Below are 16830 nucleotides of genomic sequence, written 5' to 3'. Positions count from 1 at the left end.
GAATTAGTGGAAACAATGCATGTAAGTGCTTGGCCCAGCGTTTGGCATAAAACCAGCACGCGATACATCTGGCCGTCTTTCTGCATATTGTGAGTCCTGTAATCATGTGTTCACTTAACAAATATTTGTTTGAAGATCTACTGTGTGTAATAGTGTTTAACGTTCACCTAGCATTTTTGTAGTTTTAGCAAAGTTCTGATGTACGGCTTTTTTATTTACAAAGGAAAGATGCAACTCTGTTTATAGGGCAGAAAATTTTTCAAGTATTTCAGATACAAAGTTTTGTTCCAATCAAAATAAATACCCAAGGACTCACCACTTGTGTAAAAGAAATAAAGAATTTCAGATAAACTAAAGCCACCTGTGCATGAATTCTAGAACTCATTCCCCTTCTGTCCTCCCCCAATGGTAACTCCCAACCTGCCAAATTATCATTCCCTATGGGGAATGAGATACACACACACACACACACACACACACAGAGCAAGTTGCAAAAGTATATTACAGTATCATCTTAAAATACCTGGAGACTATATATAAATTATGTAATAATATGAGTATATTTTTATAACCATAAGTAAGATGATTGTGTAATTTATGTATAGTCTCAAAGGTTTTTGTAGACTCATACTGTAATATACTTTTGCAATTTGCTTTTTTTCCACTCAAGATTCTATTTCCGGGGTTTATTCATACTGATACAGCTTTTTTCCTTTTTCTTTTTCAGTTCTACATAACATCCTTATATAAATATGTCAGGTTATTCATTCATTGTCTTGTTGATGAGCATTAAGTCTTTCCCAGATTTTTACAATCATAAGTAACACCTCATAAATATTCCTTGTCCATGTGTGCCTGTATTTCTCTAGGAAATACTGGAATATTCTCTAGGGAATACCTAGGCTTGGAATTGCTGGGTTCTTGGACGTGCACCCCTTTAATTTTATTAGATTGAGTTAAATGCTTCTCTTCAAAGAGGTTCTTCAAAAGTGACACTCCATCAGTAGAGTGTAGGGGTCTCGTGGTCCCTCACCTCCACCCACATTTGGTATCGCCAGGCTTTTCATTTTTACTAACCCCCAAAATATAAACCATCTCATTGCGATTTTAGTTTGCACTTTTCTGATTATGTAATTTGCTTATTATCTTTTATAAGTTACTTGTTGCTTCATTTGCTGTTTTTTAAAAATCATATTTTTTTTCTTTTGAATTTGAAGGTGTCTAGATACCGTTCCTGTCAGTGTATGCCCTGCAAGTATTTTATCCCAATCTGTGGCTTGCCTCCTCATTTTGTACTTAGTGTCATTTACAATACAGAAGATTTTACTTTTTAACAAATATAATATCTATAGCAAGGAGATATTGGAAACAATTTCCTTTTGGTATTTTTCTGTCTTTGTCACTTTTTCTAGAAGTCGGATCTCAGCTTTAAAAAACTCCATCAGGCCTTGGGGAAGGAATATAATTTAATATGGCTGGTGGGTGGGAGCAGCGGACAACAGCCCAGCAGAGTTGCATTTCATAGATGCCACTAATTGCCAGGATTGTGCACAGCAGGTCGCCTTCCTGATGGGAACCTCGGATGAGGGACTGCCAGGATTTCAAGCCTGGGGTGAGGATAGTCACTCCACCCTGACTGTCGGTCTGGAGGGAGCTCTCCCCATCCTTAGACGCAGCCTGTGACAACACGGGAGAGCAAAGGCAGACGCAGATCTAAGGCTGGGATTACTACAGAAACCAGGAGGGAATTCTGAAAAGAGCCTGGCATCCTAAGAAAAATATATATATATGAAAATAGATAAAAAAATTTCTTTTGGATAGCACAGGGAACTACATTCAATATCTTACAGTAACCTATAATGAAAAAGAATATGAAAAGGAATATATACACGCACACACACACACATATATATATATATATATACATGATTCACTATTCTGTATGCCAGAAACTAATACAACATTGTAAATCAACTATACATCAGTAAAAAAGAAAAAGAAATAGGAGATTAAAACAATGACACTAACAACCTGGACTGAGAAAGGATTTCCTAAGCCTGGAACTAAAGCCAAAAAACAAAGGAACAGCTTGAGAAATTTCATTCCCTAGGAATTTCAGATCTCTGTGTGGCAAAACCAAACAATACCAAATTAAAAGACATGGTAGCTCACAGCGAAAAAAAAAAGTGACAATGAATATATGTATGTTCATGTATAACTGAAAAATTGTGCTCTACGCTAGAAATTGACACAACATTGTAAAATGAATATAACTCAATAAAAAATGTTAAAAAAAAGACAAAATGACAAATTTGGAGGAAAAAAATCAAGATAGTCTTATGAACCAAAGCTTAACAATTTTTGCATATAAAGACATTTTTAAAATTAATGAGAAAAGAGTGAAAACCCTGATAGGGTAATAGGCTAAGAGCGGACAATTCAAAAGGCATGAAAAGCATCCACCCATGCTAGTTATCTGAGGCTGCAGTTGAGATGGGATACTTTTTCTTCCATGAGGTTTCTCATTTAAGATGTAAGAGCAGCGCCGTGCTCAGTGTTGGCCTTGGTGGACAGAAATCAGCCTTAAGCCCTTTCCCACGGAGCCCTTGGAGGCTCATCTGGTAAACTTCTGGAGAATGAGTTAGTAACAGGTACCAAAGCACTAAAATATAAACTAAAAAATAAAGCACATTAAAAGATTTGCAATCCCATGCTTTAAACTAACAATTCCACTTGTCAGAATTTATCTGAAGGAAATAAATGCTTGCACGACTAAAACTAAGATAGCTGCATGAGATTTGACAAGCGTGTAGGAGAATCTGTGAGCAATTGATGGTGAGGAAGGTGAGGGAGAGGGGGATCTAGAGAATCACTTCTTGGAATTTCCCTGTAGGACAAGTGGGTGCCTGGTAAGGCCACTCACTAAGACAAGATGCAGCAGGTTTAGGGGGAAGGCAATGGATTCTGTGTGTTTGATGTTCCAGGAGTTCCGAGTTCAGGGGAGATGTCTGGGGTCAGTTGGATGTGGCTTTGGAGCTCAGCAGGAAGTTGAAGAATTCCCAGGCACTAGGGTTAGGGATACAGTGGAAGCTGGAGGGTAGGTGATTCCGTAGCCTTTAGCTGCACCTGGAAAGCAGGTGGAGCCATTGGTTTGGGCTGGCCAGAGTGGGGGTGGGGTAGGGTAGGTGATGCTCACGCCTGGCTTTGTAGCTTTGACATCTCTGAGCAAATCCTGTTTGTTGCACTTCAGGCCTGGGAACACTCCGTGGGGATCATCTGCTTTCCCAGTCTCGCGAAGCTGGCTGAAGATGTTTCCAACCAGTTTGTCCAAGAAATACAAAAGGTCCTGGTGGGAAAGCCTGCAGGTAAGAGAAGAGAGGTTAGGGAGAACTTCCTGGAGAGCAGAACAGCTCTGTGTATTCCTCCCAGGCCTCCAGCTAAGCCCCTCTGGGCTGTCTAGAGGACTGAGAGTAATGCCTTTGGGAATGCATGGTGGGCCGGGTTCTGCCACGGAGTACCCTGGAGAACAAGGACAAGGCAAAGGGGGATGTGGGGAACTCTGCTGCTCTTGGGAGGGACACACACACACACACACACGCAGACAACACAGAAACCAAAGCCAGCCATGTTTCTTGCCATGGGGTTCCCAGACTTGCATCCTTCCACTCACAGAGCTGGACCCTGAAGGCTGAGGGTATGGGGCTGAAGGCAGGAGGGAATTCCAGGGGGAAGGGATAGCTTGAGCATGGTGTAGATTGCAAGAATCCCCATGACAAAGGGGACGTGGGATACAGGAAGTAGGGTGAAGACACTGGGTTGTGGCAAGTCCAATCACCAAGGACTTTGTTCTTATTATTTAGCAATAGGGAGCCATTGATGGTTGTTGAACAGGGTTGGTGGCATGACAAAGGCTATCCCCCAAGGAGATGAATGTGGCAAGAGTGTGAGATGTTTGGTACAGATTCAGGTGACACTGTTGGGAGGGCAAGAGGCACAAGTTCCCAAGAGATGCTAAGGCACATCTCATGGAGAGACAGGCCGAATAGAGGGAAGCTGGGTGACCAGGCCACCACACTGCCCTGCTGGTGACACTTTCTCCCCTTCCTGCACTCTTGCCAGAACAAGCACGGGTGGCAGCTGGGCAGTTTCTGCGATGGAAGGGGGATGCAGACCAGGATGGCTACCTGCTCTTGAAGTCGGTGTACGTGCTCACTGGGACAGATTCGGTAAGTTCCAGGCCCCCCTGGCACGGCCTGGGTGCTTCTTATCCGTGTGCAGAGAGAAGTCCCAGCACAGGGCAGTGGCGCGTCTCAAGAGTGTCTTCTTTCTCATGAAACTGATTTATCGTTTCTCCTCCCCAACTTCCCTTCTGATATAGAACGTGGACTTCAGAGCCTGAAGTTCATCTTCAAATCCTGTCTTTTCAGTTGACAAGCTGAGTGTCACCTTGAACAAAGTATTTGACCTCTCTGCATCTCCATTGTGTTGTTAATTTTAAAATTAGGGAAGGGGGTAGAACTCAGTGGTAGAGCACGTGCTTAGTATGTACGAGGTCCTGGGTTCAATCCCCATTACCTCCATTAAAGAAAAAAAATAGAATAAAAAATCAGGGAATATTAATGCTCCCGTTCTAGGGCGAGTGTGAGGTTTGACAACGGCAGGTGTGTATGGACTGTATTTCCTGTGTGTCAGGGCAGGGCGGGGGCATCCCCTGCATTGTACCAGTTAATCCTCCCCAAATCCTGTGAGTCAGATTACGGTGGTGCCGCACTGGTGGTGAGAACTCAGGCTCACCTGTGACGTGTAGCTGCAGCCTGACTCCGGAGCCCGTGCTCCGAGCCTCTGTTCTTTCCTGCCTCCTGCTAAACTCAGACTAAAGGAACCAGTGAGGCTGGCTCCGCCTTCTTCCCTTCCCGCCTGGGCCCTTGGCTGCAGTCACATCCTCACACCGTGAGGAGGGGACCTGGAGGGCTTTGCCGATGATTGGTTGCCCTCTCAGATGGAAGCAATCTGGGGGCGGTTGCCATCAGCAGAAGTGGCCAGAAGCCCTGCCAGAGGGCAGACCCAGAGGCTTATCCATCTAGCGTGTGTGCCACACTGGTACCCAGACTAGGAACAACAGGGAACCAGGCTGGGGTGGTGGGTGCCCTCAGTGTAACAGTGAACACGGGCATCGGACAGGTATGTGGAGACAGTGCCAGGAGGTGAGAGAGGAGCACAGCTGTTCACTGGAGGGAGGACCACCTTGTTGTTTATCTATGTAAACTGCCTGGACCACCGTCAGGCACTGTGGCCTGAGGCACAGAGCAGGGGCTCTTCAACCCCTGGGACAGGACTGTTTCCAGTCTGAGTTGTAAAATCCTAAAGCTTTGTTTTCTGCTGTGAGGGGTCAGCTCTAAAAGCAGTGAGGGAAATAGGCAGCTGGCTTTCAGTGGAGCCAGCACAGCTCAGAGGACAGGGAGAGCCACCCCGAGCGCAGCCACGCAGGGCCACTTGTCAAATCCAGGGGCAGACATCAGCTGCAGTGGAAGCTTTCGGGTACCAGCGGGCTGCAGTACACTCCTGGTGCTGGCCTGGACTGCACACTTTTCCCTTTTCTTTTTCTCATTTACCCACCACGTCTGTCAGATTAGGCCACTGGGTGGGACAATATACTTTAGATTCTGGTTTAGACCACACCAGTGCTCACTCTCGTGTGTACGTGCACACACACGCAGAGGCTGCAGCCGCAGTAATCCCAGTGGAGTGGCAGGCAGAGCCCGTGGAAGAAAGGCCCCAGGAGGCTCCACACTCAAGCTGTTCCCCCTGCTGACCACCTGTCTCCTCTCTGCCTGGAGCCCTGGGGCTGTTTAGTTGAGGGGTGGCTCTCTGGATTATTGGTCCTCGCCTATAGCGCTGTTTGGTGGTGGTGAGGTCTTAGATCTGGATGAGGGGATGGAAAGCATCCTGATCACGTCTTTAAGTCAGTTGCTTGTACTTGTTATCAACCACCCTGTCCTGATTGAGTTTCCAGTTCCCTCACCAGGAGGAAACCTACCAAAACCAGCAGTGTGATTGCCAGGAAAGCCCTTGATTTCTGCTCTGTACCAGTTCTTCCCTCTTTCCCTCCCTCCCTCCCTCCTTTCCTTCCTTCCTATCATCCATCTATTGTATAAAAGATACAATGTTTATGAAAAGATGTTCAGTGTTGTTAATTATCAGAGAAATGCAAATCAAAACTACGATGAGGTATCACCTCACATCAGTTAGAATGACCATCATTAAAAAGTTCACAAATGATAAATGCTGGAGAGGGTGTGGAGAAAAGGGAACCCTCCTACACTGCTGGTAGGAATGCAGTTTGGTGCAGCCATTATGGAAAACAGTATAGAGAGTTCTTTAAAAACTAAAAATAGACTTACCATATGATCCATCAATCCCTTTCCTGGGCATACATCCAGAGGGAGCTCTAATTTGAAAAGATATTTGCACCTCAATGTATATATGCATCATACACACACACACACACACACACACACACACACACACACACATATCTACAATTGAATACTACTCAGCCATAAAAAAGAATGAAGTAATGCCATTTGCAGCAACATGGATGGACCTAGAGATGATCATACTAAGTGAAGTAAGTCAGAGAAAGACAAGTATCATATGATATCACTTATATGTGGAATCTAGAAAAAAAATGATACAAATGAACTTTTTTACAAAACAGAAACAGACTCACAAGCATAGAAAACAATCTTAACGGTTACCAAAAAGGAAAAGGGGGGAGGGATTAATTAGAAGTTTTGGATTAACATACACATACTACTGTATGTAAAATAGATAAACAACAAGGTCCTACCATATAGCACAGAGAACTATATTCAGTATCTTATAATAACCTATAATGGAAAAGAATATAAAAAAAAGAATATAATGGAAAAGAATGTGTAACTGAATCACTATGCTTACACCAGGAACTAACACAACATTGTAAATCAACTATACTTCAATAAAAAAAGATATGTTGATAATATTCACTTTATATAAACTTAATCTTCACAGCCATCCCAGGTGGGTTCTACGATTGTCTCCATTCTTAACTAAGAATGTGTTGCCCAGAGAGAGGAAATGACTTACCCACATTCCTGCTAAAATGGCAGCACTCACCGATCTGGGTCTGGAGCTGTGCTCTGTGGCCCTGGGTCACATCTTGCTTTTCCTTTGCAGGAGACTCTGGGCAGAGTTGCTGAATCTGGGCTCCCAGCCCTGCTTCTACAGTGCCTTTATCTCTTCTTTGTCTTTCCTCTGGAAAAGGATGAGCTCTTTGAGAGTGATGCTCCAGTTCAGAGGATGTTTGTGCAGGTGAGTGAGCAGAGAGCTGTCTCCCTGGGGGCCAGGACCACACTCTGTTCCTTGGACATCCTTTCATCTCTCCCTTCCTACTTCTGAAGCTCCTCTAATCTTCTGGAGGGCCCAGCTCAGCCCTCTGTTACTGACCTGGGTCCTTAGACTCTTTAACTGAATAGAAATACATAAGAGGCCAGAAGAGGAATTCAGGCGAAGCTTTGTTGGGACTCGTGCTGCAGCACAAGGGAGCAAAAACAAGGAACAGGTTCCCTTGCTCTCTCCCTGAGGAGGGGCGAGCTGGACCCTTAAATGGGGGGACGGTAGGGGCTTATTGGTGGGTTGGACAGGAGGGCTGGCTTAGGTGGTCTGCCCACCCCCTTGGTGGTGCTTTGTGCAGGGATCATGTGCAGTACACTGCTTTTGCTCCCACCTCAGAAATGGCAGGTGGGTTTTTGGCCTTTTTGTATCTTATTGTCCATAACTGCTGGACTGCTGCGCATGTGTGTAGTTATTTTTAGTCCCTTATGGTTACTTTGTATTCTGTTGCTGGAGGAGACGTTTGTCCAGCGGCAAGCGTGAGCACTTCAGAAGAGGGTCTCAGGTCCCAGCATTGAGGTGACGGAGAGAAGAAGCAAAGTAGGGGGAGAAGTCACAGGAATAAATGAGCAGCGTGCAGTTTTTTAAGTGCTCTGATGGAAGATGAAAGATGTGCTGGGAGGTGAGGACAAGTGGACCTGACTTACAGTAGAGCCTAAATGGAGGCTTTTCTGAAGAAATGGCATTGAACCAGGAAGGTTGAGATGGAGACATGAATGAGGAGGAGGTGGAAGAGGAGTAGAAATGGCCATTCAAGCCAAGGGCCACATGGCCACATTCACCTGCCACTGCAGGGGTGGCCTGGAAAGACATCTGTCACCGAGCTCCATTGCTGTCCAGCTGGGACTCCATCAGTGGGAGAGAAAAGGCTCATGGATTCAGACAGAAGGAACTTTCTATATTTGCCAAACTAGAGGAAGATCTGGTTAACCCACTGAGAGCCAAAGAGAGAGTGTATGTGATAATGTGGGAGATGATGCAGGGCTGGACCACACACAACTCTCTGAGCCAGGCTAAGGTGTTTGGTTTCTATCCCAAGTGCATAGGATGGTGTTGGAAGACCGTCTGGTAGCCACAGGGACACTGGACTGGCAGGGACACTGGACTGGCGGGGACAAGGAGCCTAGTTAACAGGCTGTAGGATCACACTCATGATCTCATGGAAAGGTAGGGTTTCAGTGTCAACCAGAGATTCAGGAACACAGGTCTATTTTTAAACAGCACTGGGTCCTGTGAATTCTGTACTTTTGATCATTGGTGGCATTTTCTGCATTTTTGTATAAAGACACCTCTCTGAGTCACTTTTCTGGTATTCTGATGTGGAAAAGTTAACCACTGCTTGTATAGGATTTGGAGTCCACACTTCAGCCCTGTCACCCTTTTCTAGTGGGCACGGTTGACCATGCTGGTCTGGGGCAGATGGTAACCACAGGCAACCCAGACCTTCCCACTGAGACATGGAAAAGCAGGGAACAAATCCATCACAGGAAGGAGGCTTCCTAACCAGAGTCTCTCTGGCTTTTATCTTCCAGATGTTGCTCAACCTTTGCAGTGACGCTCAGGGTCTGGAGGGACTTCTCTCAGGAAATGAGCTCCAGTCTCTTGTGATTGCCACCACCTGTCTTCGAGAGCACAGCTGCTCCTTTTGGAAGGAGCCCACCTTCTGTGTCCTGAAGGCAATCTCCAAGGCCCAGAACCTCAGCATCTTCCAATACCTGCAGGGTAGGACCCAGGAGACCGGGGATTGTCTGCGGGCCCACTTCATACTGTAAGACCCTGATGGAAGAATTTGCCCAGGCTCCCTAGCTAGTGAGGAAGAGAATTAAATTTTAATCTTGGAGATGCCCGATCCCAGTGCCTTGAGTTCTGCTCTGGGCAGCACATGCAGGGGTTAAAGCTGTAGATTCTGGAACCAGACAGCCAGGGAGTGGGCTCCAACTCTGTCCTCTGAGCTGAGTGACCTTGGGCACTTCACTGCCTCGATGTGTCCGTTCTTTCCTCTGTAAAATGGAGGTAGTAATCCCACTGATCTCATTGGACTGTGTGATACGTCAATGAGGTGCCACATTTGAAGCGCTTAGATAGCTCCCGGTACCCAGTAGATGCCCCGTAGGCATCAGCATCACAGCGCCATCGTGCGGGTGTGGCCAAAGGCAAGACACCGAGGGACTCAAGTCCTCTAGCAGTCCCAGGGGCCTCCCTTAGCATCATGTGTCTCCCTAGGACCCAGGTAATGCCTGGAAGCACAGACAGCACCGTGGCTCACGGAATCTTGGGAAAACGCGTTGGCCTCCTTTCAGGTGCTGGCCCATCACGGGTGGGGAGGGAGGTTCTGCATGACTCCCAGGGGAACAGCTTGATCAGCTGACCTCCCTACCCACCACAAAACACCACCATTTTTCAGCTCCACCATCAGAAGTGCCTCTTGGGAGCACAGCCATCCATCCCTTGGGTTAACTCCAAGTTGTGGGTCTTTTTTGGGAGAGGTGGGGGTCTGAGTCAGCTCAGGTGACCTGCTTGTCTGCAAACGCTTTGCCCTGTGACCTGTCATCTTTCTGGGGCCTCTTGTAACGGCGGGTGTCAGCTGCTGAGAGCTGGGAAAGTACGCGGCTTCCCTCTTACTGTAACTGAGCACTGGGACAAAACGTCACCCCGAGTTTCGGGACTGAAAGTTCCCGGTGAGGCCAGGGCCCACGGTAATGCTGGAGGGCTGGGCTGTACCTGAGGCACTCAGCAGCCCAGGCTCTCCCCACAGGCCAGAGTCGGAGACCCCTGGGGAAAGGCTGCCTGTGTTGGTGGTGGGGGTCTTTCACTGCGGTCATTATTCTCAGCTGCCCAAGACAACAGCTGGAAAAGAAAAATTCTACCTCATTGCAGAGGTGGCCATCTAGAGCCCTGTGCCAAGGACCCCCACAGGAGAATGAGTAGTTTCCTTGGGTGTACAGGCAGAGGAGAAAGTCAGCAATAATGACTGGCCTGGTGTTTACCTGCCAAGCCCACAGGCCGACTCCGGAACACGTCTGAGGCTGCAGGTGGGGGACTGAGCATGCGTTGTCTCAAATTCTCGTAGGAACTTTCCTGATCCACTGGGGTGGCTTTCCTGGTACTCAGAGGAGGCTTCCTCCAATGAAAGAGACGTAAAAACTGTCATCCATCAAGATGCACACACCTCTCTTCTGACTCAAATCTTCCCCTGGTTTCTTGCAGCCCTGGGGTAACCAGGAGGTCCCACAGCAGGCCACACACCAGCGGGGCCTGCCTTCCTCCCCACCCGTGTGGACCACACTCCCAGGCTCCACCTCCCTGGATTCTTTGGTAGCTGAAATACACCACCTTTTCGTCCCTTACCTTCCCACGTATTCATATATCTTTCCCTGCACTTTTCACCAAGCTGATATCTGCTCGGTGTTGCTTCCTTAAAGTCTTCTGTGATGCTCAGGGCTTGTGTCTTGCATCTTGTTATTTAATGGACCTGGACCCTCCTGTGTGCTCTGGGAGTTAGAAGTAGGCAGTTAAGAGGCTTGCTTCCTCTTCCTGGTTCACCTGCTCTCCATCTGGGCCCCAGAGCATGGCTCTCAGGGTGACCCTTCCCAAAGAAGAGACTTCTTCTTGATCCAAGAGCCAGCAGAAAAGTGTCCTGGATGAATCCTCATTCACATATAAAGGCGAGTGGGGAGGGAATGACCCGTGCAGAAAAGCTATCGCCGCCGAACTCAGCAGAGGTGTGTTTCCCTCCCGCAGCCATGGATTGCATCAAGATCTCCCTCCAGAACCTCTCCCGGCTTGCAGACACTCTCCCCGCCCCCGAGGTGAGCGAGGTGGTGAGCCTGATCTTGGGCTTTGTGAAGGACTCCTACCCCGTCTCTTCAGCCCTCTTCCTGGAGTTTGAGAATGGGGAGGGCTACCCGCTGCTACTCAAAGTGTTACTTCGGTAAGTGGCTGTGCCTGGTGGGGAAGAAACTGTGGGAGCCTAGATCCTCAGAATCATTGGTGATACTTTGGAGAAAGACAGATACTGGGCATTTATTGTGAAAGTAATTCTATGTGCAGCCTGGTTTGGTAGCCACTTTTTTAGAAAACCCATGGGTGATCGCAGTAATAGTTTTACAAAGTCCGTTTGGTGGCCTGGACCACCTGCACGCCTGCTGGCCTGACAGCCGCCTGTCAGAATCCCCTTCCTGTGTTGGAGGGCTTTCTGGGATGGCTATAACCAGCTCTGCCTGCATGTGTAGTGGCTGGAAGTGCTGAAAAATCAGCAACCCCCAGGACCAGCCCTCTATCAGTGCCTGGCAGAAGCTGATGGATGAATGCCCAGCCACATTGTGTCTTGGGTGGAATAGCTCTACCCCGCCTTCCAGAGTCTCTGGAAGGTTTAAACTCCAGTAGTTCTTGCTGGATAATTCTCCCATACTGGCTTCCTTCCCTTGCATGTCTCACAGGGCCTCTCCCCTACTGTTATTCTCCAATTCTTGACCCATGGGAAACCCAAACAAAGACATCACTCAGCTGGGTCTGGATTAATCTCCTCCATTCTGACACACTGTGTCGTCTTCAGGATGGGTCCAGGGATTGGATAAACCAAGGGACAGAAGTTAAAGAAATTCCTTGATGCTCCAAACTCTTCCACTGATCTTGGGGAATCTGCTTAAGGGCAAGGCCACAAAAATTCCCCTGGGCTTTGCTCTGAACATGAGCGGCACTTCTCCGTGGGGGTGCGGCTTACCACGTGCTTCACGGATGTTGCTGCAGAATCAGGCTTCTGGTCTAGAGGGATGGCTTGGACAAGGGGACTGAAAATCCCAAAGGAATGGGATTAGATGACAACACCCCGAGGGCCTTCCTCCAAAAGGATGCTAAGAATGCACGTCCCTGTGGGGGTGCCCTATTTCACATGAGTCTGGATCATAAATAACTGGCCACTGCTACCGTTGGTGGTCTGTGTTCCAGCAGTTTCTGAACATTTCTTTGGTTACGTGGATGGTTGATTTTCCCCAGGCTTCTTATGGAAGGCAGGAGGGGAAAGTAAACTTGTGCCAGGGAGTACCAGGAGGGATCCCTCTCAGCTCATTTGTTTTCCTTTCTGCCTTAACTGAAGTCACGTCGCCAGCACTTACACTCTTGACGTGTTTGCAGAGCTGCAGGGAGACTTGAGAGACAAGTCATTCATGAGAGGAGCAAGGCAGCCCACCCCCACATAAGTAGCTGGAAGCAATACTCACCCCTGAAATGAGCATGAGGAAATCTAACGAAGTCTGATTCTTTCCCATGATGTTTGTATCACTGCTCTTCTGAAATATTAAGTCCCTCATTTTGAGGATGCTCCTGCCCCGCTGTTGCCCAGAGCACCTGCCTTTTGCGGGGGTTCCGGCCACGGAAAGCAGCCTTCCCATGAGCAGATGCTGTAGCTCGGGTATTCTAACTGCACATCCTGAGATCTAGGGCTGACATTTGCAAACAGTGACTTTTATCCAGGGCACTCCCCTTGCCTTCTGGGGCTGAACTGGTGGAGACTTTTGAGGTCTTGCCCAGCATCGCATCTGCATTGCCTCTGCATCCCTGCGTTGTCTCTGCATCCCTGTGAGGCAGCACCACGAGCAAACATGGCTTCTCTGTCCCAGGCATCCCGGGAGCTGACCTCGTCTGTCCCTACAGGTACGATGAGCTGACCCAGAGTGATGTGGACCCCCACCTGGAGGAGCTCCTCGGGCTGGTGGTATGGCTGACAACCTGTGGAAGGTCCGAGCTGAAGGTGTTCGACAGCGTCACGTACCCACAGCTGGAAGGTTTCAAGTTCCATCACGAAACTTCTGGTGGGTCATCTTGTGACTCTGGGAGCTGGCAGCACGTGGCACCGTGCCCTGACAAGACAAACAGCTCTTTCCCTGATTCTTTGTGCAGAAACAAACCTGTGGCACCTGTCAGTGACACAGTAGGGTCTGGTGTTGTCATGCCTTTGGGGAAGATTACCTATGGATTTAAAATCTCTCCTTGATAGACTTTTCCACGTGTCTTGGGTGGGACTTAGAGGAAATGTTTGCTTAAAAAAGGCAAAGACTCTCTCAGGTAATGGAGGGAGCCTCTGCTCTCCAACCCCACCCCTGGTGTGACTTATTTGGTGACATCTGCTTATATATCAGGCACTGATGGCCCTGAAACTGCCACCCAGGCTCACAGTCAGTGGCTACTTGGTTCTGAGGGATTGATTGATCGATTGATCGATTGACCGATTGATTGATGAACTCAATCAACATACACTGTTGCTCTCTGTCCAGCAGCCACTCTGCCCCAAGCTGGGCACCAATGTGAACAGGGCAGGTGTCTGCTCCTTAAAAATTTTCTGTAGAAGGGGTGGGGGTATAGTTCAGTGGTAGAGCATGTGCTATGCATGCATGAGGTTCCTGGGTTCAATCTCCAGTACCTGCATTTGAAAAAAAATGCTCTGCAGAAATGGTTACACACGACCTGAGCCATAATCTACTCAGTAACTGGCTGATTAACAGACACAGTGGTGACTCCAGGTGGGAGGATGAGCTCTGCCCGGTTCAGTCAGGAAAGCCTGAACAGGGAGTCCTATTCAAGAGAGGTTTTGAGGCTAAAAAGAAATGGTGACCAGAAACATCTGGGTGAGTCTGGCAAGATGGGCAGAGAGACCTGTGCAGACCAGAGAGTAGAGGCTGCAAAGCTGTGAGGGCTTAACCTTCCAGCTGCAGAGAAACGACGGGGTGGGTTCGGAAAGAGTCTTTATAGCATAGTGATTCAGTGATACATGTATATATTCCTTTTCAGGTTCTTTTTCATTATAGGTTATGACAAGGTATTGAATATAGTTCCCTGTGCTCTACAGTAGGACCTTGTTGTTTGTCTATTTTAGACACAGTAGTTTCATTTAACCCAATAAATCCAAAATATTACTAGCAAACAGTGTAGTCATACAAATAATTGTTAATGGCTTCTCTTTCTCCTTTTTTTTTTTTTTTTTTTGCATTCTTTACTTTGTGCTACATCTTGGAAATCTGGTGTGTATTTTTATACTCATGGTGCACCTCAGGTCACAGTGGCCACATGTCAGATGCTTAATTAGCCACCATGTCTTGGACGATGCAGTTCTAGCCTTACTCACATCCTGGGCAGATGGCTTTTCTGGACTTCTCTAGACATTTACCCATGGGAGCTAGGAAATAGAAATTTTAAATGATATTTCCTAATGATAACGCAAGCATGTGTTTCTAGGCCCCAGAAGGAGAAACGACTTGCAGATTATTCCTTTTTGCATTTTTAGGGGTGACCGTAAAGAATCTTCAGGCCTTCCAAGTCTTGCAGAATGTTTTCCACAAAGCCAGTGACCCCGTCCTCTGCACCAAAGTCCTGTTATCCATCAAGACCATGTGGACCTGGAATGCTCGCAACTTCTTTCTGCTGGAGTGGACCCTGCAGCCCATCTCGCAGTTTGTGGAGATCGTGCCTCTGAAGCCGACCCCAGTGCAGGTGCACTTCTTCCAGCTGCTGGAGGCCCTGGTGTTTGAGATGCATTATGTGCCCCATGAGATCCTGAGGAAGGTGCAGCGCCTGATCAAGGAGAGCCCAGAGCCACTCTGCACCCTCGTGGCCCTGCAGAGTGTCCTCAGAATAGCTGGCGCGGATCCGCTCTTCACTGACATCTTCCGGGACTCGGGGCTCCTGGGCCTGCTGCTCGCCCAGCTGCGGAAGCAGGCCAAGATCCTGAGGAAGTCAGGTGCCTCCCTGGAGCGTCGGGAGGGGGAGGGGGAATGACAAGGGGTGGGTGTCAGTGTTGGCTGGGCCTGGTCTGGGTGCCAGCCCCGCCACCCACCAACACAACAGAGAAAGTGAGCCCCCCCATGTCACCTGGCGCCATGAGCGTCAGAGATGGTACCCCTGGGGTACATGGCTTCACAGAGCTGGCAGCGTCCCTGTTTCCTTTATCTTGCCTGATCGTCCCCAACTTTAAGCAGACTCATGGGCTAAGTCAGGCCTGATGAGTTCTTAGTTTTCAGAGATCTCCTCCTTTAGACGTGGGCTGAGTGTGTAGCTGGGAGGCAGCAGCAGGACAGGTCCTCAGTGATGCAAAGGGAAGGGTAAGGGAGCTCGGAGAGGCCTGGGGCTCTGGTGGGAGTTGGGGAGGACCCACCTGGGGTCAACTGAGATATGGCCCCCTTGCTCACATGGTGCTGTCAGGTCCCCCGGCCCTCCACGGGGAGCAGGGGTCAGTCACCAGGGCTGTGCTGGCCCAGCTTGCCCCTCCAAACCTTGACCACACTTTCAATGCCCTGCAGGGCTGTGCAGCCATGGCTCCTTGGCAGCATCCCCTCACCCACCCCTGCCTTGGCCTCGACACTGGGCTCTCAACCTCAGCAGCCTCTGCTCCCGCCATGGGACTCCAGGGTGTCCTCTGTCCGGGCGGGGGCACACTCAGGAGTGCGGGCCGGGCTCTGACACTTCTAACCACGCTCCGTGCACGTACCCTGCTGGGGCCACTCTGTGTGCTTGTCCAAAACCCCTACCTCCACCAACTTGCAAATAAGAAGCAGGGCATGAAAACTCCTTTCCCAGTTCCTCTTGGCTCTTCCTCAGCTGCCCACTCCTGCCACTCTGGGATTTCAGCCTGGAAGAGAGACCCCAGGACACAAGAATCCAGCCACTCACCTCTCCCCACCTTTCTATGTCTTCTCCTTCTCCTGCACTGGCTGGGAGGGGCCGGGGGCTCTGTAGTCACTGGCTGCTTTTGGAATTCTACTTCAGACTCAAGCTTAAGTCATCAGTCTGCTTCCTGGGCCTCTCTGCAAGGAATACACTGAGCGGGAGGAGCGTGGACGCTGGGGCCAGACAGCTCTGGCTGGAATCCTGGCACTGTTACTTACCAGCTGAGTGATCCTGAACAGGTTACTTAACCTCTATGAACCTGTTTCTTCCTCTGTTAAATGGGTGAATAGTATCTACATCTAGGGATGTTGTGAGAATTAAATGAGGAAATATCTGAAAAGGACCCATTGCTGTGCTTGGCACATAATAGATGCTCAAGAAATGTTAGTCATCTTATCCCCATAGGTTCTGTGCCCCCTGTGTGGAGGACTGGGATTAAACACGCAAGGGGGAGCTCTCGCAACTTTTGGAGTCCAGGAAGGACCTGTGCCTTCCTGGAAGTGTTTGCAGATAGGGTCAGGACACATCTGGGCCTCTGGGCGGACTTTGGAGAGTATTTTGTTATATGCGTCTCTCTGTTGCTCTTTGGACAGTCTTTATGCATAATGGCCCTGTGGTACCTTAGCTGTGTGTTGCTTTTCAGTGGCCGGGCGTTGAATTTGCTTTTAAATCCAACCCCAGACCTATGACCATTCCTAGAAAAATTTGAACTTTTTAACCAGCTGATGTATCCAATTT

At 48.6% G+C, this 16830-nt stretch overlaps 1 protein-coding gene across 6 annotated transcripts in view; it reads left to right on the top strand.

Moving 5' to 3' along the window:
* WDFY4 (WDFY family member 4) overlaps nt 1–16830 on the top strand; it is a 267352-nt gene that overhangs the window by 27063 nt on the left and 223459 nt on the right. For all 6 annotated transcript variants that reach the window (XM_064487947.1, XM_064487946.1, XM_031460981.2 and 3 more), the window contains exons 3-9: nt 3251–3365; nt 4120–4226; nt 7219–7353; nt 8967–9156; nt 11176–11365; nt 13087–13244; nt 14714–15166. In XM_064487947.1, coding sequence (XP_064344017.1) covers nt 3251–3365; nt 4120–4226; nt 7219–7353; nt 8967–9156; nt 11176–11365; nt 13087–13244; nt 14714–15166 — 1348 coding nt within the window. The remainder of the gene's footprint in view (nt 1–3250; nt 3366–4119; nt 4227–7218; nt 7354–8966; nt 9157–11175; nt 11366–13086; nt 13245–14713; nt 15167–16830) is intronic.

Source organism: Camelus dromedarius, chromosome 8 (genome assembly GCF_036321535.1).
Source record: "Camelus dromedarius isolate mCamDro1 chromosome 8, mCamDro1.pat, whole genome shotgun sequence".
Lineage (NCBI taxonomy): Eukaryota > Metazoa > Chordata > Mammalia > Artiodactyla > Camelidae > Camelus > Camelus dromedarius.
Note: the sequence above shows the minus strand (reverse complement) of the source record. Positions and strands in the feature narration are given on the sequence as shown.